Source organism: Penicillium vulpinum (genome assembly GCF_028829585.1).
Source record: "Penicillium vulpinum strain IBT 29486 chromosome Unknown utg000004l_segment0_segment0, whole genome shotgun sequence".
In the NCBI taxonomy this organism is placed as follows: Eukaryota; Fungi; Ascomycota; class Eurotiomycetes; order Eurotiales; family Aspergillaceae; genus Penicillium; species Penicillium vulpinum.
Window position 1 is genome coordinate 6,751,009 of NW_026643244.1, and position 22,583 is coordinate 6,773,591.

At 48.3% G+C, this 22,583-nt stretch overlaps 8 protein-coding genes across 8 annotated transcripts; 6 read left to right on the forward strand and 2 right to left on the reverse strand.

Annotated features, from left to right (window-relative positions):
- Positions 1 to 373: 373 nt before the first annotated feature.
- Positions 374 to 3,609, forward strand: N7479_011074 (uncharacterized protein; the record flags this gene model as incomplete). Its single annotated transcript, XM_057258765.1, has 3 exons — positions 374 to 1,189; positions 1,255 to 1,784; positions 1,839 to 3,609. The coding sequence occupies 3 exons, from the start codon at positions 374 to 376 to the stop codon at positions 3,607 to 3,609; spliced, it is 3,117 nt and encodes a 1,038-aa protein (XP_057106223.1).
- A 5,245-nt stretch (positions 3,610 to 8,854) lies between these two features.
- Positions 8,855 to 10,117, forward strand: N7479_011075 (class I SAM-dependent methyltransferase; the record flags this gene model as incomplete). The annotated part of the gene is made up of 3 exons (XM_057258766.1): positions 8,855 to 8,893; positions 9,080 to 9,793; positions 9,854 to 10,117. 3 exons carry the CDS (start codon positions 8,855 to 8,857, stop codon positions 10,115 to 10,117), a joined length of 1,017 nt encoding a protein of 338 aa, XP_057106224.1.
- A 468-nt stretch (positions 10,118 to 10,585) lies between these two features.
- N7479_011076 (Zn(II)2Cys6 transcription factor domain-containing protein) lies at positions 10,586 to 12,142 on the reverse strand (the record flags this gene model as incomplete). The annotated part of the gene is made up of 3 exons (XM_057258767.1): positions 10,586 to 11,295; positions 11,350 to 11,971; positions 12,071 to 12,142. The coding sequence occupies 3 exons, from the start codon at positions 12,140 to 12,142 to the stop codon at positions 10,586 to 10,588; spliced, it is 1,404 nt and encodes a 467-aa protein (XP_057106225.1).
- A 671-nt stretch (positions 12,143 to 12,813) lies between these two features.
- Positions 12,814 to 14,454, forward strand: aglA (putative alpha-galactosidase; the record flags this gene model as incomplete). Its single annotated transcript, XM_057258768.1, has 1 exon — positions 12,814 to 14,454. The coding sequence occupies one exon, from the start codon at positions 12,814 to 12,816 to the stop codon at positions 14,452 to 14,454; it is 1,641 nt and encodes a 546-aa protein (XP_057106226.1).
- Positions 14,455 to 14,814: 360 nt separating this feature from the next.
- Positions 14,815 to 15,756, reverse strand: N7479_011078 (phytanoyl-CoA dioxygenase family protein; the record flags this gene model as incomplete). Its single annotated transcript, XM_057258769.1, has 1 exon — positions 14,815 to 15,756. One exon carries the CDS (start codon positions 15,754 to 15,756, stop codon positions 14,815 to 14,817), a length of 942 nt encoding a protein of 313 aa, XP_057106227.1.
- A 560-nt stretch (positions 15,757 to 16,316) lies between these two features.
- On the forward strand, positions 16,317 to 18,879 carry N7479_011079 (Het-C domain-containing protein; the record flags this gene model as incomplete). Its single annotated transcript, XM_057258770.1, has 4 exons — positions 16,317 to 16,543; positions 16,596 to 16,754; positions 16,820 to 18,774; positions 18,821 to 18,879. 4 exons carry the CDS (start codon positions 16,317 to 16,319, stop codon positions 18,877 to 18,879), a joined length of 2,400 nt encoding a protein of 799 aa, XP_057106228.1.
- Positions 18,880 to 20,208: 1,329 nt separating this feature from the next.
- N7479_011080 (uncharacterized protein) lies at positions 20,209 to 20,913 on the forward strand (the record flags this gene model as incomplete). Its single annotated transcript, XM_057258771.1, has 1 exon — positions 20,209 to 20,913. One exon carries the CDS (start codon positions 20,209 to 20,211, stop codon positions 20,911 to 20,913), a length of 705 nt encoding a protein of 234 aa, XP_057106229.1.
- Positions 20,914 to 21,775: 862 nt separating this feature from the next.
- On the forward strand, positions 21,776 to 22,317 carry N7479_011081 (uncharacterized protein; the record flags this gene model as incomplete). Its single annotated transcript, XM_057258772.1, has 2 exons — positions 21,776 to 21,984; positions 22,077 to 22,317. 2 exons carry the CDS (start codon positions 21,776 to 21,778, stop codon positions 22,315 to 22,317), a joined length of 450 nt encoding a protein of 149 aa, XP_057106230.1.
- Positions 22,318 to 22,583: the final 266 nt, after the last annotated feature.

Genomic DNA, 22,583 nt, shown 5'->3' on the forward strand with positions numbered 1-22,583 from the left:
TTATCACTGTACGATGTACAATGTAGGTACGAAGGCGCCAGTATAAAGCGGATGTAGACCGAAAAAGGTACATATTAAACATACCTTAGAGGACATGGGTAGGTACGATCATATAAAGAATGGTATTTAATAAACAAGTAAACTACTCCGTACATAAGTGCAAATAAAGAGGCTTGGGTCAATATAAATTCGATGCGATATAGAGCCGACCGCCTTGGAACTGCCCCTCCTCCGCGTCTCCTTATCTGCCGGCGCGCAAGACATTGGATTCTCAATATCTCGTGATTGAGAGCCCTTCTTTCATCTCTCTTTCATATTTTGCAGGAATACCCTACGAACACTAATCAGCCTCGTTGATTTCACTCTGCTCGCCATGGAGCAAGAACTTCTGTCGCTCCTGGCAGACACCCAGTCACCGAAGGCCGATACCAGAAGAGCCGCAGAGTCCCAGCTGGGAAATCTTTATGCCCACGATTCCTTCGCAACCTCACTCACAGCAATTGCTTCACATGAGTCGGTTCCAGTTAACCTGCGCCAGTCTGCGCTCTCGGTCCTGCGTACCTTCATTGCCGCCGCCTGGTCCCCCATTCTCGATGAATTCAAAGGACAGATCCTCATCAGCGATGCGAGCAAAGCCAATGTCCGCCAGTCGCTATTAATCCTCGCAACAAACGATAATCCCCAGCGCAAGGTGAAGAACTCAGCAAGTTTCGCTGTCAGCAAGATAGCCAGTGCCGACTTCCCAGACGACTGGCCCGAGCTGCTCCCTTCACTGCTCCGTATAATCAATGACTCTGCCAGTACCGATGGCCAGATGCACGGTGCGCTGAAGGTTTTATTGGATCTTGTCGATACAGGATTCAGTGAGGAGCAGTTTTTCAATGTCGCCCGTGATCTCGTTTCGTCCCTTTTTGCCGTAGCTACGGCTGAGTCCAGGCGGCCAATGCTGCGTGCTCTGGCTGTTGCGGTCTTCCGCTCCTGCTTTGATACTCTGGAAATGGTTCTGGAACAGCACAAAACGGCCATTAAGCAGTTCATGGATGAGGTGCTCAGTGGATGGTCGCCATTCTTCGACACAGCTTTAAAGGCACCTCTACCGCAACCACCCAGCGAGGAAGAGGAGCATAAACAAGGGGAGATTGCATCGCAGTGGAGGGGAATTGTTGGCTTAAAGTTGCAAGTCGTCAAGGTACGCGGAGTTCCATCTTGATTTTGCTGGGTTTCTGCTAACATGATTCTTTTTTTTTGTTATAGACTCTTATGAAAATTCGCATGGTGTTCCCTGCTCTTTTAACCGCACAAAGCCCACTTTTCTTCTCAACAGTCTGGACAGAACTCACTAATGCATTGCCGATCTACCAGAATTTCTATATTGAGGAGGGGAGGCAGAGCCGTTTGGAGGATGGGGATGGACTTCCCTACTCACTCGATTTCCTCGTTTTGGAAGAACTTGATATTATCCAGGCCCTATTGAAGGCACCCCCAGTAAAGGCAGAGCTACACCAGCAACTCCAAAATGCCGGTGCGACTGCCAGCACATCCAGCTGGCTTCCGGAAATTATGAAGCTCGCCAGCTCCTATGCACAGATTACAACAGAGGAGGAAGCTCTATGGGAGATTGACGTCAACCTTTTCCTCTCGGAGGAAACTTCTGTCACAGCCAACTATACCCCTCGAACTTGCAGCGGAGATCTAGCGGTCAAGGCTGGTGAATGGCTGAAGAGTACAGCTGCCGAGGGTCTCCTGAGCTACATGAACAGTATCTTCGCTGATTCGTCTGTTTCGTGAGTGCCACTCTATATTTTGGCTGTGAAATCATATTGACCTGACACAACTAGATGGAAATCACGGGAAGCCTCCATGTACATTCTCAACTGTTTGCTTCGAGACTTCGGTGAAGTGGATCAAGAGATCTCACCTGAGCTGGCATCCCACTTCACCCAATTTGTGCAATATGCGACCCAACAAGAACAGGAGCTCTTCCGCGCTCGAGGCTATCTTGTGGCTGGCGCTTTGTCCAAGGTCGCCGGCGAGGCATTCCAACAGACCACATCGTCCTATTTGGAGGCAACTTTGAAGGCGATCGCCGAAGACCCTGCCGAGGTGGTCCAAGTGGCCTGCATTCGGGTGCTTCAGGATCTGATGCCCGCTCTTCCGAAGGGATTGGCCCGCCCCTTCCAGCCTGCAGTGATCGCGGCCATTTCAGAATTCATCTCTGCACATGACCTTCGTGAACAGACCGACTCTGATGATCTCAAGGTCACGTTGGCAGAAACGCTCCGGGACACTATTATGGCCGATTGTAGTATAGTTCTGTCGTCTGCTGCCATCGACGTGCTGTTCAGCATTGCTAGTAGTGGGGCCGAAAACTTCCAATTGACCTTGACTGTCACAGAGGCATTTGAAGATATCGTGGACCAAATTACCGACAGTGGCCCCGATTCTTACATGCGTCTTTGTGAGAAGGTACTTCCCTCGTTGATGGGCGCGATTGATGTGGGCAATCTGACTGAAGAGAATGCTTTGACAAACTTCGCAGCTGATCTTCTTCGCGCTCTGGCTGAACGGAGTCCCGAGCCGATGCCCGCTGGTTTCGTGGAGACAGTAATGCCTAAATTGAACCACCTGCTGCTGGATTCTGATGAGGCCGATTTGATCCGTCCCGCCACAGAGGCTGTACGACACATGCTCTCTCACGACTTTGCGCAATTCATTGCCTGGCGTGATCCCCATTCTGGAAAGGAAGCACTTGAAGTTGTGTTGGTCATCATTGACCGCCTGTTGGGCCCGGCCGTGGACGATAACGCAGCTACAGAGGTCGGCCAGCTAGCCGCAGAGTTGGTCGAACGGGCCGGCTCCGAGCGCCTCGGTCCATACCTGCCGCAGCTCCTGCAAGCCGTGGCTCAACGACTGGCGACAGCACAGCAAGCGCAATTCATCCAAAGTCTCATCCTCGTCTTCGCACGACTCACTCTCATCAGTGCACGCGAGGTAGTCGACTTCCTGTCTCAGCTCAACCTAGGCGGCCAGAGCGGACTCGCTGTAGTGTTGAGCAAGTGGCTTGAACACTCTGTCAACTTCGCCGGATACGATGAGATCAAACAGAATATCTTCGCCCTGGCACGGCTATACGAGCTCGCTGACCCACGTGTGGCCGAAGTACCTGTCAAAGGCGACCTCATCATCCAGGATACCGGCCGAATCAAGACCCGCTCTCAGGCGCGCAAAAACCCAGACCAATTCACGACCGTGCCCGCACCACTAAAAATCTTCAAGGTTCTGGTCGAAGAGCTGGGTGCAGCATCCGGTAACAAGGAAATTGACGCTGCCACTGCGGCAGCCCTGGACGAAGCTGACAGCGACGACGGCGATGACGACTGGGAGGATCTCCCCAGTCAGGTCCTGGACCTCGGCATCGGAGCCACGAAACAGGGGCTGATGAGCTTCGGCGAGGGCGGCTCCGAGAGTGTATTTGGTGTGCGTCGCCGGGACGATGAAACGCAGGGCTTCTTGGTAGATTTCTTCCGACAGGCCTCCACACAGCCTGGTTTCCAGGAATTGTATGCGGCACTGACTCCAGATGAGCAAGCTAAGCTGCAAAGTCTGTAAGTGGAACCAGGTGAAGTTTTACTCGAGGCTGTGGTTGCGGGTACCCTCCCCCGAGCCCGGGTCATTAATGGTTTGATGCATGGATGCCAATAAAATATACAAGTACTTGTATCCGTCACTTGTACGGAGTAAACATACCTATTTTTCGTTTTATTTTTCGGTCTTGTTTCCTGTAGTACCGTATAATGAGCATTGGTACATATGTATGTACATCCTTGTACTATGGACCCTGGCAGCTGCTTGCTGGTCTGGAACGAATTAGCGCTGTCCACGAATGCTAGTTCTTTGTCTGCCCCAAAGTGAGCTGTTTATTATTCGAGACTTCATATGCAGTATGTCCACAACATCTTGGTTCTTTGTCGAATTAATATTGCTAAAGGCCTATTCATTTGAAGGGTTCGTGAGAATCAAGGAAGTAAATAGAGTAAATGGACTGGATGCAGCAAAATGGGATGGGCGGAGGAGAAATCAAGGAAAGCACAACTTTGGGAAGGAGCTCCAGCTTGCTCCTTCATTTTCCCATTCCACCCCTGTTCCATATCCCCTTGTTCCATCGTGCTATCTCTTAATTACATATATCCGTGTACATACATGTATGGATAGATCATGGTGTAGTATTATAATTTTAGCACGTGATCTATCGATTTAGGTGAGTCTCATTCCTGAAATAGTAACACGGTCACAGACATCGATTTTAACAAATCTTGTGCGTCGGAAACAATGGATGAAACATTGCCAGATTACCAGGCCATTACAGTCCCAGTTACTTCAGTCAAGATAATAGCCGAAGACCAATTTAAAGACCTCTTGTTATCAGATATCACTCATGTTGTTGTTCAGTTAGTGACATCCTCATGGATGGCCTCTTCTGGCCCTTATTCTAGCCAAGGTTCTAACCATTTAATTTTGATAAGCCTTTCTGACAACAGACTGGACTCCATCATGCAGTCTGTCGCCGGAATCCCATATGATTTTAACAAACCTTGGCCTTTCTGGTTTTTTATTGGGAAAATCATATCAAAAGCTTTCTATGACAATGAGCAACAGCTTGAGTGGCTAAATGCTGTTCAGGTCGGGACTAGAGAATCTATTGCATTTACCAATACCCAGGAGAAAGGGCGCCTTGGTCAAACTGAAGGGGCCAGCAAGAATACAAGGATTCAAGTCGTTGAGGTTGATTTCTGTAAACCTCACCCAGGTGAAGATTTGAAGTTATTTTGGAAGCCGGCTAGAGGGATTATTTTCCAGAAGGTCAAAGAATGTACGTGATCAAGCCTATTGCCATACCAAAATCGCTAATTCCCATATTCTGACTAGGGCTAGATTATTCAGTAAGGAAATCTCTACCTAGATAAGCCTTGTCTATTTATCATCTCCTTATTTTGTGTTGATATTATTTGTGCACATTCCATTGTAAACCCTAGCGTGATGTCACTAGACTATCATATTGTGGGCTATCGTGCTCGGAAGTTTTGCCAAAAGCGATTTGGGTGCTTCGGGGATTGCATACAAACCTACAATAATAAGAGTCATGGGAGGGTCCCAACAACGTACATGCCCTCCAATCATTCGTTACACGGCCTCTAATTTATTGTATTCCATGCTGAGTATGAAGTGCGATGGGATAATTGGATGGAATATTATGAATGGAGTGGAGATATCCACTTGTATAGTAATGTCGGATGAAATTTTCGACCCCAGGACGCTAGCGCCGCCATTTATTTCCTGATTGCCCGAATTATATTACTTCGCGGGAAAGGCTGAGTTGGCCATAAAAACTTCTTATTTGAAGACAGAGATATAAGGACCTGTTCATTTAGTTATTTGATGTCAGCACCCTATTATTAAATGTGTGAGCATTTCCTACAGCTACATAGTTATGCGGTAAGTCGTATATTGTACGGATTGAAACGGGGGGTACTAGAAAACTCAAGCAAAGACATCCCTGTCTCTTCCTTGCAGACAGCATCCAATTCCTTGGTTCTTCCCGAGACCCACGGTCGAGGGTTCCAAGGTTCCACCCAGTGATTATCCGTTCCATGTGGAGACGCACCAGACAGCCGGGTCTGAGACTATGCCCAGGTGGGTGATCCCTGTTACTTTAGGTTTTGCTTTTTTTTTTTCCTCTCTCTTTTTTTGCTTCTTCTGGAGTCCTTTTCGGTGATTTTTTTCCCAAGCTTTCTTTCTAAATCTATGTATATGGGTTCCCAGCCGAGTTAGGCTATCTCACCAGGCTTGGGTATACTTAAAATGAATAGCTGTCTCTTGGTCTCTTGGCTTCCATTTCTGTGTTAGTGCTCACCATTTACCGCTTTGTGGTCACTGGGTAAAACTGAGCACGCGATTAAGTAGGTGGCTGTCTACTAGGTATCTAAAACGCACCGCGCTAATTTTCTCCATTGTTGTACGGAGAACTCCGTACAGTCTCTAGCGCTTACTTTTCCTCAATAAAAAGCTATCTGTGTAGCATCATCAATGTGGCGATTGATCTTGATTGTTTCGCCTCTAGGACGCAGTATTGATATATCTTAAGTTACGAATTTAGCTAACGGGGCGGACAGAGAGGACCGACCCGTTCGCCTGAAGCCTATTTATTCTATGGATCTCACAACGTGGGGTAAAATCCTTTAGGCTTTTCATTGGAGCCTTGGAAGGGATGTTTCAATTTCCGCATCGCTCCTTTCGGCAGCCCTTTCACGCTGCTAGGATCCATTGCAATTGCAGCTATGAGGAATTGCAAGTTATAGGAGCACCTAATAGGCATTGGTCAGCTGGGACAGAAGTGACTTACATCGAACTTTCCGGAGAAAGCTTTGATGTCTTGTTCTGAGACTATCTGTACAGACTCTCAGGGACAGTAACCCCCTGGTTGACCTATCAATTCCAAAGTGTGACCTGTATGGAAGATGGGGCGTATCGTATGGATGCCGCATTTGCCGATGTCAACCTCAAATCCTCCAAGTTACTTGTCCTCGATGTCAATCAAAACCTGTGCCCCCGGTAGTCGATAGCCAAAAGTGATGCGCGTATCTGCACTCAGTAGGTCAAATCCAGTAATAAAAGGCACTGCCCCTCCCTATATGATAGACACGGCCAAGTTAGTCACAGAGTTTTGTAATGGAACGGCTTGTACAAACGGATCATGTTCTATCCAGCAAGCTTTGCAGATCCCAAGTCTTTCCCATCTTTGCGAAATCTTGCAGATTGAATCTCAGCGGAAGCCTCCTTTCAGCATAGCGCTACTTCATTGAGTAAGTTGGATTGAGAAGCAATTTGCTCGTCTGAGGCTGCAGTAAGTGAGCATCTTGCCCTCAGCCATCGGCTATCCTTCCGCTGCTGCCAAAACGGTATAAGTCGAGGATGATGATCCCGATCGACCTTTGCTGTACACCTGTAGAGTAGTCGCCAGTCTTTGGTATCATTGCTTTTGGGACTCTCAACGAGACAGGATAAAACCCCACGGGCACCATCTACTCGAAATCTTGACTTCCAGAATGACTGGATCTTAAAAGTACTTGCTATTGCCCGGGACGACCATTGAGGCATCAGGAAGTCCATAGTAGGAATGTAAACTGCAATTTCAACTCAGACCACCATTGGGAGCAAGCTGAAACAGTCAGTGGCAGATGCAGCATTGCTCCTTGTGCCAACCGCCATCTTGCATCTTCTCGCAAACGATCTTATGGCGTGCAGTGGTACCCGGATGGTTGGTCGTTTCAGTGGATAGAACTCTGCCTTCCAAGGATGATAGGCAGCAAATTTAAGGCCTATCTTTGTTATACCAGATTCAATTTGCGTGGGAATAAGTATCTTACTGGTATAGTAATTATGTATCTACTACTACTACTCCTCGTAGACTGTGTGGGGCTATCCATGGCGTGGCTAATATATCTAGAGACCTGTGATTTGAGGATCGGGGCCGAGCTTTAGGCATGATATCCACCCGTGTTCGATCGGGGCAAGGGATGACCAGCCAGAGGGCACAGGGCGGCTCAACTGAGGACCCTAGAGATGGATGATATCTGATCGCTACGTGATGGGATCGCAAAGATAAGTCGATGATAGTATATACGATGCACTTGATCAAGGTGTAATTGACGATTTGATCCGATCTGTACCTAGAAGATTACTTGCTACGCGCAAAGCAAGAGGTTATTACACCAAATATTAAATGCATTGAATTCTTTAGCTATTTACCTACATTTTAATACTACTCTTATATATATTTAATGCATTGGTGGTGTAGATATATATAGTTCAAAGTGGTTATATATATTTGATGGGGTGCGGGTAAAATCCGGTTGTCGCAGGACTCCTGCTCATAGAGTGTAGTTGGTCTAGGACTAGTCTTCTCTCCGCCTTCCATACTCGGCAGAATCTCTGATTTTCTCAACCGTGCAATTACAGGTGGATGTGTCAAGCGCCCAACGACTATACCAAAATAGGTATTGGGCGCTTGGCACGGGTATGTACATACATATGCCTCCTTCTGTCTATTATTGTATGGATAGACAAGGGCGGAGGGATTATCGTAATATCAGCTTATGACATATCACGCAGGGCATTAAACTGTCTGAGTACTCCGTACTCCGTATTAGTATAGTCAAGTAAGAATGTCATTTCGAGAACTTCATGATGCCCAGATACTCTCAGTTATATGCAATCACTCGGAACACATATGTATTAGAAGTCTAGCCAATCACAGTACTATGTATGTATGTACAGAGTAGTATGTTGTATGCTTGTTACAGGACTTTCGTCAATAATAAAATAATAAAATAAATATTTTATTTAAAAAGATAAACTCCTTGGCACCCTTGGTATAGAGTGCTCGGGCTCCACCTATAGACGAGTCAACCAGGGTTCAAATCCCGGGAACCAATTCAAAAAGGCTAATTGAAACCTTGGAAATCCAAATCCCGGGGACCATCGACCGATTTGGAATAGACGAGTTTCCCGTACCAGGCTGTCGGATTTCCTGCGGGGTTTCAACAAAAAGCAAAGGTACTGAACCGGCCAGGTGGAAAGAGGGAAGGGAAAAAAAAATAAGTGGCTACGCTAGGCTTTCTCCCGGTATCCTCTCTCTCGGGTTTCTTGGGTTTCTTAGGTTTCTTGGAATTGATAGCTTCATTTCACTTCCCCCTCTACTTTCTGCTCACAGGGTAGAAAACCTCCCTTCCTACCTTTCTTTCTTTCTTTCTCTCTGTCTCTCTCCTCTCAATCTCCCTACCTTTCATCTCTCGCCATGTCACCGCCCAATCTCGATGAACGCATTCAAATTGACGTAAGTATATCATCCCCTTTTACTTCTTTGATCCAATGTCTACCCCTATCCCTCTGTACCTGTCAGTGCTCAAAAAAACAAAGAGATCACCCTCGCCGATCTCACACCTCCAAGTCTTGAATCTTTCCCACTCTTCCTCGTTTATAAACCTCCAATAAATCCCCAACCCCCACTAACAACCCGCAGACAAGCGATGATGACTCCCTCTTCGAAACCCAAACCATCGCAAACTCAAACATATCCTTTGTATCCTCCGTCCGAGACTACAGCTACGAAAATGGCCGCCGCTATCACGCCTACCGCAACGGCCAATACCCATTTCCAAACGACGAAGAAGAACAAGACCGCCTAGCACTATTGCACCACCTCTTCAAACTGGTCACGGGCGGGGATCTGCACCGTGCACCGATACACGCATCCACTCCACGCCGCATCCTCGACATTGGCACCGGCACCGGCGAATGGGCCCTAGAAATGGCCGAAGACTACCCGCAGGCGGATATCATCGGCACCGATCTCAGTCCCATCCAGCCGAACTGGGCGCCGCCCAATTGCCGCTTCTTTATCGATGACGCGGAGAGTGATTGGGCTTTCTCGCCCGGTGAAGCATTTGACTATATCCATGCAAGATCTATGAACGGCGGTATCGGGGATTGGAAGAGGTTGCTTAAGCAGGTCTATCAGCACCTTAAGCCTGGCGGCTGGTTTGAGGTGCAAGATTTTGAGGTTGATGTATATTCCGATGATGGGACCCATGAGCGCGCTACTGCTGTTACTGGCTGGCTTGAATTGTTGAGGCAGGCTGGTAAGAAGTTTGGGAAGCCGATGGATATTTCGCCGAAGGTTGCGCGGTGGATGGCTGAGCAGGGGTTTGCGAATATTACTGATGATATTTATAAGGTATGGACGCCGTTTTACCTGGCTGTTGTTTGTGTACATTGACTTATGACTTACTTTCAGTGTCCTATTGGTGGCTGGCCCAAGAACCGCCGCTACAAAGAAATCGGCCGCGTCGGCAAGGTAGCTATTTTGGAAGCTGTCGAGCCGTACACGCTGGCTCTCTTCACTCGAGTCCTGGGCTTCACTTATCAGGAAGCACAGGATTATATGGACAAGGTACGGAAGCAGTTGATGAGCAACTCGCACCACTTTTATACACGCTTCCACTTTGTCTATGGGCAGCGGCCTTTCGACGACGAAACCACTGATTCCGAGGCGTCTTGAGACTCAGAATTGTGGTGATGATTATGACAATGATACCCCACGACCTGTAACTGAGATTAAGAATACCTCTTCTCCCATCTCTGTCGGCCCCCCTACCTGATGACATGAATTATGGCTTGATGACTCTATTTCTGCGGATTAATGTATAAAGGCGCTTCTATGTACCAGATCGTTCACTTCATTGATGTTCATATTCATGTGGACATGGACGAGATCGTGATGCATGAGAGGACGAGAAGACGATGTGGTGCAATGCGGTGATTCTGTCTCGGACAGTCTCCACCTGGCTTTACTTGTCTGGTATCGACAAGCGATACCGGGCTATGTGATATATCCACCGAGTGGTTTTTCCAGAGACCCAGCTCTGAACCTGACGCGAACCACTCGATTCTAATGCATTCAACATATGCACACAACATACCTAGTCCTGAATTCGGGACTCGGTTTGAGTGTGCGCTTACACCGTCGTCATCGCCCATTCCCAATCCCGAGAACCAAACAAACCCCCGATACAGCCTCTTCGGGCGAAGGACTTGTCCGCAAGACCTGAATCACCTGGGGTAAACATTGCTCGTCACAGCTAGCAATTGTTTCTAGCAGGATTTCCAGCAGTTCCTGTTTCCCCTCACCCCTCCAGGAGCTCGGCATTGAGTTCATGATGGTTCTTGGTGAAGGACGGTCCTGGGAAATAGGGTTAGGATGGCTTGAAATATCGCCTGCCACGGGTATCGGGGTTGGTAGGGAGAAGGGCTCGGTTGGATAGGTGTTGATGGTTGAATAATGAAACGGGGTTTGGTATATATGCGTATGCGGGACTTGATTCGGACTCGGATTCGGATTCCCGTATGCATCTAGCCCCCAATGATGATATGCATAAGGCCTGTCATCTTCATTTGATATTGGATATTCCTCCCCGTAATGTGTTGCTGTCGCTGTTGATATGGGCGCGGGATAGCCAGTGTGTTGTAAGTATGGCAGTGCTTTGCCTCCGTCAAGCATATAATCATCGCTATTGGCTCCATATAGCGGCGGATGGTGCATCCCTAACATCGCGTCTTGTGCGTGTAACCCATTTACAGGGAGACCCTGCATCGGGACTGGGACTGTTCCGGACATATCCCCTGGAACGAAGGACGTCCCCCCCGTACAACCGAACATTGTCGCATCTTCTACAGTATCTACCCAAAGTTAACACAAGCTCAAAAACAAAACGGAACAAAAGCAAAACATACTTCCAAAAGCAAGCGACTCAACTGTAGTCGCCCTATCCAGCTCCGCAACTTGCGGCGCATACCTCGTCGCGATAGGATAAGCTGAAGACGAAACAGAAGCTGAAGCCGAAGCAGACCGTGACGAAGCGGACATCGATCCAGCTCCATTCTCACTTCCCGTACTATCAGGACTTGTAACAGTTATAGAGTTCGTCATAGTTGTGATCGACGAGGATGGCGACGACCCGCGCCAGCTGGCTTCACTAGTATCCGGGGTACCTCTCGCGGAGGCAAATCCAGCGCCAGCGCCGGTCGCATATCCAGAGCCATTGGCATAGCTATGGCCGTCATAGCTGTAGCCCGTGGGCGGAGGCGTATATTGTGTCCAACTCTGACCGTTTCCTGACAATGATCCGACCCTTTGGTCCGGACGCGATTGCTGGCTCTGACTTTGGCTTTGGCTATGACCGGTTTCTCGTGGGCTTTGGTTTAGACGTCCCCGCAACTGTGCGACTTCGCGGCGTAGTTGGTTGATTATCTCGGATTGGCTGATGTGGGCGCGATCTTCAGCTGTTGTTAGATAGGTGCATTCTGCTTCGAGGCCGCGAATTATGCAGGCGTGGCATGGTATAGACCGGTCGCACTAGTAAGAGAGTGGTGATTAGTGGATTATAAATAGTGCGAGTAGAGATAGCGAGGTAGGAGTAGAGATAGTAAGATAGCAACGTAGGAAAGAGAGTACCTTCACTTTGCGCTCGCGACATCTGAGGCAGGACTGCTGCGGGCGTATTTTCGTCTTAGAATCGGGAGGCATTGCGATAATACCACTCTACCGTAGCAGTGGTTAATGTTTCAAATATCAATTCTCCTAGAAGATCGGAGGAATCGGAGAAACTGTTGGACTTGAGTAGCGGGGTGTTCCACTCAGAAAAGTCCGGACTTTTCGCATCTCGGTTATGCAGGTTCAGCTATGCCACAGATACGGTTGAAGATACAGTGTTGGGGGAAATTGTGATGCATCATATTTCACATGGGGGTTTTTTTTTCTCTTGACTCTGGGCCAAAGCTCTGCAGCACTGTGATTGGGTACAACCGCGACATTGTCCCGTGAAGATCGGTCTCTCCACTTGCGGATCTTGGAATCTGAGTACAAAATGTATACCCTTCCAAGGAACTTTCGTGTTGTATGCAAATATATGCAACTTCATTAAGGATGCTATCTGTCGGATGGCACCGTCGCAATGTTTATCACATCCCCCGCCTCGATTACTGCAGATCCCAGTGCGTTCTGGATGCGACGTCGGTGCGGGGGAATGCTTGAAAGCTAGCCAGTAAAGAAGGTGAAGGAAGTTGAGCTCAGGGGCCCTAAATAGCATAAAACCGCCCTGTTTCACAATATACGCCTCAGCCGATTCCAAGCCTACGCCATCAAAGCATATTATATTCCACCTCGTCTTGTCTATACTCCCCTATTGTAAAGACATCATGAAGACAGTCTCGCCCAAAAGCTGGGCTGCCCGCAGCATGGCCGGCCTCCTAGCGCTCCCATTGCTACCAGTGCATGCCTCTTCTGGGAACCCAAGCCTATCCCCAGCACCCCCAATGGGGTTCAACAACTGGGCGCGCTTCATGTGCGATCTGAACGAGACGCTCTTCACCGAGACAGCACAGTCAATGCTAGACCGCGGTCTCCTCGACGTAGGCTATGACCGCCTCACGCTGGATGATTGCTGGATGAGCTACGACCGTGCTAAGGATGGTTCCCTACAGTGGGACACCGAGAAGTTCCCGAACGGCATCCCCTGGCTCGCCAAGTTCGTGAATAGCAAGGGCTTCCAACTTGGTATCTACGAAGATTCCGGAAACTTGACCTGCGGTGGCTATCCAGGCTCCTACCAATTCGAGGAGCAGGATGCCGAACTCTTCGCTAGCTGGGGCATCGACTACCTCAAGCTGGACGGATGCAATCTCTGGGAGGAGGAAGGCCGCACGATACGCGAGGAGTATCATGTGCGCTACGAGCAGTGGCACCAGATTCTGAGCGCCATGCCGAAGCCGCTCATCTTCTCCAACTCCGCGCCTGCGTACTTCGAAGATGACGCAGCGGACTGGGCGACTGTCATGGACTGGGTCCCAGAGACCGCCGAGCTGGCACGTCACTCTGCGGATGTGATCACCTACTCCGTCGAGGGCAATGCCTGGAATAGTATCATGTACAACTATGACTTCCACGTGCGTCTCGTGCGCTACCAGCAACCGGGCTACTATAACGATCCCGACTTCCTGATCCCAGACCACCCAAGCCTCTCTATGAATGAGAAGAAATCTCAGTTTGCGCTCTGGTCTTCTATGGGTGCGCCACTGATTATCAGTGCTTACATCCCCGCTCTCTCGGACGAGGAGATCGCATTCCTTTCCAACAAGGCCCTCATTGCCGTGAACAAGGATCCGTTGTCGCAACAATCTGCTCTCGTCAGCCGCGATGGCACCTTCGATGTCCTGGCCCGCTCTCTGGAGAATGGAGACAGACTCCTGACCGTGCTGAACCGCGGAGCCGAAACCGCCACAACGACTGTCTCCCTCGCACGTCTTGGTTTGTCGTCTTCTTGCAAGTATGAAGCACGCGAACTCGTCGCCGGCGAAGACTTAACTATCGACTCTGCTATCAAAGTCGAGCTCGATTCCCATGTCGCCAAGGTCTTCCGTATTGCGATGGCCAAGAAGTGTACTAAGACCACACCTACCGGCATGGTTTTCAATACTCCGGCCGATCTTTGCATGACTGCTTCTACTGATTCTGTCACCTTTGAGAAGTGTGCTGGTTTGGACTCCCAGGTCTGGCATGCTCCGGAGACGGGCGATGGCACTAAGCTGACTTTGAGACCTCTGTCGAATGACTCGCTTTGTCTTGCTGCTACTGGAGATAAGCTTTCGCTTGCTAAGTGCCATGGTGGACATGGTACCAACTGGGAGCACTTCATGTCTGGTCATTTGCGCAGCTCTGCTGGAGGTTGCTTGACTCAGACCAAGGATCAAGGCAGCATTTCAGAGTGTGTGAGTGATAGTGTTGGACAGATCTTTGGATTGGCAAGTGGAATCAGTCTGGCCAAGGGAGATTTGAACTAGACTAGATATAGGTTAGCGTGAAACTCAACTGAGTTTAGAGGCACGTGATTGGATCTGGGTGGGTCTATTACTCTTTTTGTATATAGGTGATAGTAGCATTGCTAAAGAAAAGGGCAAAGAGAAATATCAGAACTATTAGCCACATGAGCAGATTTGAACAATAACCAGGAAGATCAGAAGACTCCCCAATCTTTGTCTGGAGGTTTTGATCAAGTAGGGAGGGTCAAGCCCGCAACTGTAAAGTTTCATCATTTGTACATTCTGCTCTATACATAAGATAACCAGATCCAGTGGTAAATACATACAAACAGCAACAAGAAGCAACAATATTCGTCATGTCTTGAGGATGTCTTGAAAAGTCTATCCCTGCAAAGAATATCCAACCCCCTCTCCAGTCCCCATCTCAACAAGATTAGCTCTCATCTTCTCAGCCCTCTTACCAAGTCCAAAGGCAGCATCATCACGATTAACCCAAGCCCCGACTCCATGCTGCAGCACCGCAGTAGCCCTAACCTTCTTCTTCTCCTCAGCATCAGCACCCCCATCCCTAGAAGCCTTCAACCCGAGACTCCCATGCAAAGTCAACCTGGTCTCCACGCCACCCTCACTCTTCCCCCGATAAACTCCACGATGCAAAATGTTGCTGTTATAAAACACCGCATCTCCAGGCTGCAACTGAACAACCAATTGATCTGGCAACTCGGGAGCATAAGGATCCGCCTCACGCTCGACCTGTGTGCGAGCGCGCGTATGCGTCCCCGGTATAACAATCAGCGACGCATCAGGGCAAAGCGCCAAGTTATACTGGCAATGCGACTGACGGCCACCAGGTGCCTTAGCTGCAAGCTGGGCGAGTTCTTCCTCCGCAGTCGCCTTCTCGGAGATATCGTCGCGGTGCCAGCGAAGCTCAAAGTCTTTGGTTTCCGGTGCCACGAGCAGGTTGAACAGTTCCATAACGAGTGGCTCGGTCTCGTCGGTCTTTTCAATGCCCATTAACTCCTCTGCTACGGCGAGAATAGTCGGAGAGAAGTAGCATTTAGCGAAACCATCCCGTCCTGGCATTTCCGGGTGCATTAGGTGCTGCACGCCCCAGATTCCGCCCTCCGAGGCGGGCGGTGCGGTCGTCGGCCATGGTGGGAATTGTTTCGGGACGGTGCGGAAGTGTGGCCATCCCCCGGTGCGAGTTAGGGTTGTTGCTTTTGTAGCGATCTCGCGATAGTCCGATACCTCGTCCGGGGTGAGGAGGTTGCGGACTGCAACAAAGCCATCGCGCTTGAGGGCATCTAGGTTTGGGGTGGACATTCTGAGTAGAGAAAATGATTAACGAGTAAAAGAATTAGATCTCAAGTATTTGGATATCTAAGAAATATCTGGAGCGCTTAAGTTGGAATTTATATCTGCGGGGTTGAAATAGGCTAAAAAACAATACGACGCAGCGGCGTCGCATTTACTTTCTGGAACTTCGATCTCAATGCTACCGTGGATCTCCAGATGTGACCTTTCTACGGTACTGTTGTTATTTTGACATACACCACATGATTTATATACACATATATGTATCTTGTATATACATGTTTATATCTCATATGCATATGAAGTGTTTGATTCTAAATATTAAAGTAGAACTCAATAATCATCAAACATAACAAACGCCAATTTCTGGTTTCAAAGACATGGACGTCATGGGGATCGCCAAGAATGGCCAAGAGGTCGAACGGCTGAATCCTCTGCCACAGTTTGATACGATTTTCCTTTAGAACCTCTTTTGCTTATTTTTCTAGCCTCTAATCTCTTGGGATATTCTATATCATTATCCCCTCAAATTTGGACAAAAATACCACCTCGCATATCTCACCCCCACCATGCCCCTCCTTCACGCGGGCTCCGCCCTGCTAGTACTGCTCCTAATCCTCCCGCAGGTACACGCCTTTGGAGCTGGAAATATTGCTTCTATCTCCGCCGTCGAAGGCAAGAACTGGCGCCATGGTGATATCGAAGATGTCCTCAAGACGCTGGCTTTCATATCCGGCCACAAATGGACCTCCACCATGATGAAGCGCGTGTATTTTGGTAACTGGTTGCGCGATTAGTGAGTTCAATGAAAGAACCGAAAGATCGATATGTTCTAACAGCTTCTGTAGCTCACAGGCAATGGATGTTGGGACTCTTAAAAATCTGCAGGCCGATACCATCCGTGTTTTGGTGTGGGTCCTCTCGTTCCTGAGCTTCGGCTATGCCACAGGTGAATTTGAGGTCACTTCGGATCGATTGGGTGTTTACCGTCCTGAAGAACATATTGAGTAAGCCAAGCTCGAGCTTCTTGATCGCTTGAAAATATATGTGCTGATTATCTTCTTTCTCGCAGTAACCCCAAGGACTATGCCGACAATGAAGATGCACGCCAATATGACAAGCGTTTGCGCCCACCCGTTCGTGCTATCGAGCTCGAGATTGACCCGAGCACCGGTATGAAGAACTACATCGCCAACGAGAAAGGAGATTGGGCTACCAGCTCTGCCTTTATCAAATTCAGTCTTAGTCGCAGTATCCACTATGGACGGACTTACACCAATGGCGGACACAATAAGGGCAGAGAGGAGGACCTGTGTGAAGCACTCCGGTGCCTGGGCCAGGGACTACACACGCTGGAGGATTTCGCCGCACACACCAACTATGTTGAACTGGCGTTGCGCGAGATGGGTCTCAAGAATGTGTTCCCGCATACGGGTACTGGCACCCAGATCAACCTTCAAGGACATCGCGTTTTCCCGCTTGTGACGGGAACATTTGGTATGGTCGATTTCTTTCATTCTGTGATGGGAGAAGCAAATGATCATTTTGCTCAATCCGAGATCAACGAGATGGATATTGCGCTTGGTGATGCGGAAACGAGTGCGCAGTCAAATAGCTCCCTTAATGTTTTGACTGGGCTCTTGGGCAAGATCCCCGGTACTAGGGAGCTCGTCAGCGAGGCCGAAGGTCTCAAAAGGTCGTCGGCGGCACAAGAAATGGCTAACCGGAGCCGTAGTGCTGGAACCGGCTATGCGCAGTCCGCTTCCAATAGCCACGAACGGTCTCGTGCGGGGCCCACTCAATCTTCTGGCGGGGGTTTGAAGCCTAATTCTGGGCTCGAAGGTATGCCTGATTTCAACCCTCAGGAGACAGTCTCAAAGATCTATCCCATCCTGGCCTTCCGAGACAAGGTGATGCGGAGCTTGAACTCGATCATTGAGAAGATCCCAGGCCTAGAGTCACTCGTCGAGAAGATCTCCGAGACTCTGACCGTTGTCATCATGTCGCTCCTAGCACCTTTCATTCGACCTCTAATTAAGGCTGCTTCCAAATCCATTCAAAGTGGATCAGCAGGTGTTATTGATGCCTCTGGCAAGCACCAGTATGAACCGTGGACCGATCCTCACTGCACAGACCCCACCCACTCCTTGCTCTCTAAGGATCACTTTGCCAACATTCTGAATGAGCCTGCCGGACGGGTTGCCTCTGCAATCGTGGAGTACATCGCGCCTCGTATTCTATATGCTTGGCAGCACATCGATGTCTCCGAGGACGAGGTCCTCAATGACTGCCTGCAGGTCTTCCACCACCCAGCGGTGCGCAACATGCGCAATGATGCCCATCGTACAATGTTCGAGGCCGTCGAGAAATGGGTCCATGCCCGCCCAGACCGCGGTGCTTCCCTTGACTCCATCCTCAGCTCAGAGGGCGTGAGATCCGGTCGTAACACCGGTGGAGTAAGCCACACTCACAATGGTCCTCATGGCGGATTCGCGGCATTGGGCGGTGCCTCGCACGGTAAACCCCAGAGTCAACACCAAAGCCAAAGCTACGGACACAGTAACAATGGCGGACATTCATCCGGCGGATTCTCCTCATCCATCCCCCAACAAAATCAGCACCAAAATCACCAACAACAATCAACAAACAGCTCTTCTGGCATGCCCTGGGACAAACTCTCCGGTATCCCCGGCCTGTCTAACCTGAGCAAACTCGAAGGAAAATTCTCCAACTTCCTCCCTGGCGGCTTGTCACGCAATGAAAATGGCCAAGGAGCCCAGCAGAACCAGCCCAGCTCATATCAGGACCACCAGGTAGGGGGTAGGCATGAGGCCCCGCAACCCCACCCACAGCAGCATGGAGGCTATCACCAGCCTCAGCACGTACCTCAACAAATTCACGGCTACCAGGGTAATCAACAGCATGAGCAGCATTATGGCGGCTCGCAGAATCCTTCGTCCTATAGACAGCAGGATGACCAGTTTGGTCACCCGCAGCCGCACGGTGGCCACAATGCCCCGCCACATGGTCCGTATCCGGGTTCCCATGGACAGAGCCAGGGACACGGACATAGCCACGGGCATGGATATGGTCGCCCGGGTTACTGAGGATTGGAAGATAAAACGAAGTTAAATGACTGTATTGAATATGTGGAGATCAAGTACAGATGAGATGGGTGTGAGATGATTGTATTTTAATGAAATCAGATGGTTGTAAACGTCGGTTTACAAGGTAGTGGAGTTTGGAAAGACGACAGGTGCAGGACTCAGGGAACTTGGAGGTTGTACATCCTTTTATAAAATTTTGTGTGATACTTGTAACGTTGAGTCAACTTGAGCTTTCTTTGAATATATGAGCTGTTGAGATTCCCGGGGTTATCTCTTAGTCTCAAAGTAGCCAGCTACCCGCAAGGTGTCTTGGTTAGGTTCTTCCCAATCAACAGCTCTGTTTGGTTTCTTGCCCTAAGATGCTGTTTCATCATGGTCTGACATCTATTTCATAATGGCTTTGATCGTTTCAATAGTATATACAGGTTTCAGGTAGCCATTTTTCCATTAACATCGATATTTAGATACTATAAGCTCAACTATGGGTTATCTGCACAATTAAAAAATAGATGAAATTGATTATACGGAAGGCAAGCAAAGGGGACTTGTTGGTTCCTGTTGAAGTAAGCATGTATAAAGAGGTCACTGCATATATAATCCAGTATTGAAGGAGAGAAAGATATATTGGAAAGAGCTCTTAAGCGTCAGACCTCAGAAATCCATGCCTCCAACAAAAATCTCGAAACCTTTGACGAAACCTCAAGTAGTGAGATATGGAAAACAAAGAAGTATCGACAAGGAAACACACAGCGTGCTCAGCAGCACTATTGAAAGAAATCTAGAATCTCTTCATGGTAGTCAACAATGCAAGCTTGATGATAGGACTTCGGGAGGCAGACTCGCTTATGAGTTCGGTGTTTGAGTATTCCCTTTTTTTTGGCTCTCTGGCATGTTTATATTGGCGGTCTGATCAGTATTAGTTCACTATAGCTATATCCCTTGTTAGATGTGTCTACCTCTTTCTTTTTGATTGGATATTCATCTAGAAACTTATTTTACATTTTCCGCGAGGCTTTGTCGAGCATTCTGGGCCTCATCTTGACAAAGGACAGAGTTGGCTCTTTAGAAATGAAAATAGCTTTTAGTTTATTTGTATAACTTAATACAAAGAATAATTTCAATGCCCTTGATTTCTTTCATACCCAATAGGGGCATTCTTTCTCGGGTCTATTACTGTCAGCCCTGCCCCAGAGTGTCTGGGGCTATATAAACCCTTCTATCTTCGCGTCAAGAACAGGAATTCGCCGACATTGTTCTATTCTACACAGCTCCAAAGTCAAATACCTACATTCAACCCAATATACAATTGCAATCCACTTGTGTACATCTCGCAGCCCATACTTTGTATATCATCATGCCATCTGACGACACTTCTAGGTGGGGAAATGTTGCAGTACGCTACGGCGGACCAGTCGCAGATCTACAGATCACTCCCCAGGCATGTGTACGGTGTAATGTGAATCGAGTACCCAACAGTGCCACTTCTCAGCCAGTGATTGTAGTTAACGAGTGGATCAGCGAGGACCACCTTCTCTGGACTCTATGTGCCGGCCTCGCAGCAACCGGCCTCGATCCAGATTGGACACGCAGCTTTAACGCGTACCACCGCCTCCATTGGGCTCATATCCAGGCGATGGTACAGAGGGCCCAGGGTATTAACCGATTCCTGCTAGATATCCGATCGCCGCCTATCGTGCTAGCTCAATTCATCCACCACGATGGGTCTAGAGTCCACGACTATCCCATCACAGCCACATCTATCGGTGATCGTTCCAGAGGAAATCTTCTGAAGCTTTTGCACTATGTGTACCACGGGGGTTTTTCCTCGACTGATACCTTCACTGTAGCTCTCCATAGATCGAGTGTGACCGGCTCGCCCCCGTACGCCGCCCTAGGGTTGCCAGACCCGCATGCCGCCCCAGTACCGAACCTCCCTCCTTCGGATAGGCCCTCTTCTGAGTCAGGTTTGCAGGAGCTTCTAGAGGACCCTGAGCGCCTTACCACCCCACCTCCTCCTTACCGCGGTCCCTCTCTTGCTCCTCCTGATTGGGCCCCATGATGAAGCGTATAGCAGGCGCCCTACTGGACGGGTTTTTAAACGAACCCCATCAGGTACTAACTGTTCTACCTCCAGCTTGTTAGACGAGATTGATAGCCTTAAACCCTACTTAGAACGTATTTCTTTGCTATATATCCCCTTTATATGAATGGATGCACTTGGTTTTTGTCAATTATAAATGTGTAGAATAGATGTAGTCCCGATTGGAGGAGCAATATTAAATATTTGAGGTAAACAATAAACAATACCTCTGTTTTACAGGTTACTAGGTACATAGGTATATGAAAAGCACACGGGTTGTTAGGGCATAGCACAAAGCGCAATCTAGAAGTAAATTTTGAGCCCAAGCTGCAGTTTACTAAATTGCTTCTCCCAAAAGCAAATATTTAATGAACGACACCTGAGGCTTTATCTGGAGTAGATCTTTTGTTCTGATATCCAAAAATAAGTACAGGGCTGTGTAGACTGGTCGCCTAATGCCAAAAATAGCGAAACCATAAATCAAGTCTTGGTTTAGCAACAAATGAACTTAGAATAAGCACAGATCGAGAGATAGTGGGCTTTGTTCGAATGGCAATAATTTATCATTCGATGATCTGGGGATCCAAATAGGGTTGGGTTACAATAAGTTCAATGTAACTATACGTCAACATTCAGTAATTGTTTGGATCTTACGTGTCTGTTTCTCGTGTTCGTATTCTCAGCTGAGCTCTTCAGCAAGTATATTTTTAACAGGTAGCTACATGTACTGGGGACTTGAAGTATAAGAGGGTCGTCAACACCAAGAGTATACTCTCTAACGGCAGCAAGGAATCTAATATCAATTCCAAAGCAACAAAACAACAAATATTAGTCTAGCAAAATGAAGACCTTTTCACTGCCCGCTCTCGTCCTAGCGACTGCCAGCTATACGCTCGCTGCGCCCAGCCCTATGGTGCCCGTCCTAGAGCCACTACAACTTACAAATCTCAACGCAGGCATCTATAGCACAAGCCTCCCAACAACCTGCTTGATCTCTTTTGCTGTCAAAGACCCAAACACAAACATAGATACCACTTGTTCTGCTTACTGGTATGTCTCAATCTATCTTCCAGCTTTCTTCTCTTTGTTTAGCCCTATAGATCCAAAGCCAAGAGGCATAAATAAGGCTAACTTTCATACAGGTCAATTGGTATGGCTGGAAACAAGACCTACAATTGCTCCGACAAGGCATACCAGCTCCACCTCCCAAATGGAATCTATGATATTGAAAACATCGATTTGGGAGTGTCCCGCGCAGACGGCTCTGAGACTGGGCGGTCAACGGTGAATGGCGACTTGTGGAAATGCGAGAAGCAGGAATATCCTAAAGAACAGTGCAAGTGGGATGGTATTTTCAGTCTCGACTTGGTTTCGTCTACTTGATTTGGGGTTTGTGGGTATGCAAGGAGAGAAGGGGATACTACTGGCAATGAAGCTGGGCGGAATGTGTACAGAGTACATATCGTATTTGGCTTCCATTTTTTCGGTCTAATTTAGTATATTTAGTATTTTTCTCTTGCTTTGTTGTTTTTAAATACTATCTATGTATACAATATGGATACCTTCGATTTTTTCCCCATTTCCTATTTAAGACACAATGTAGCTCATATAAAATCCAGCAACAGACTAGAGAACTTCGGGCTATCCTT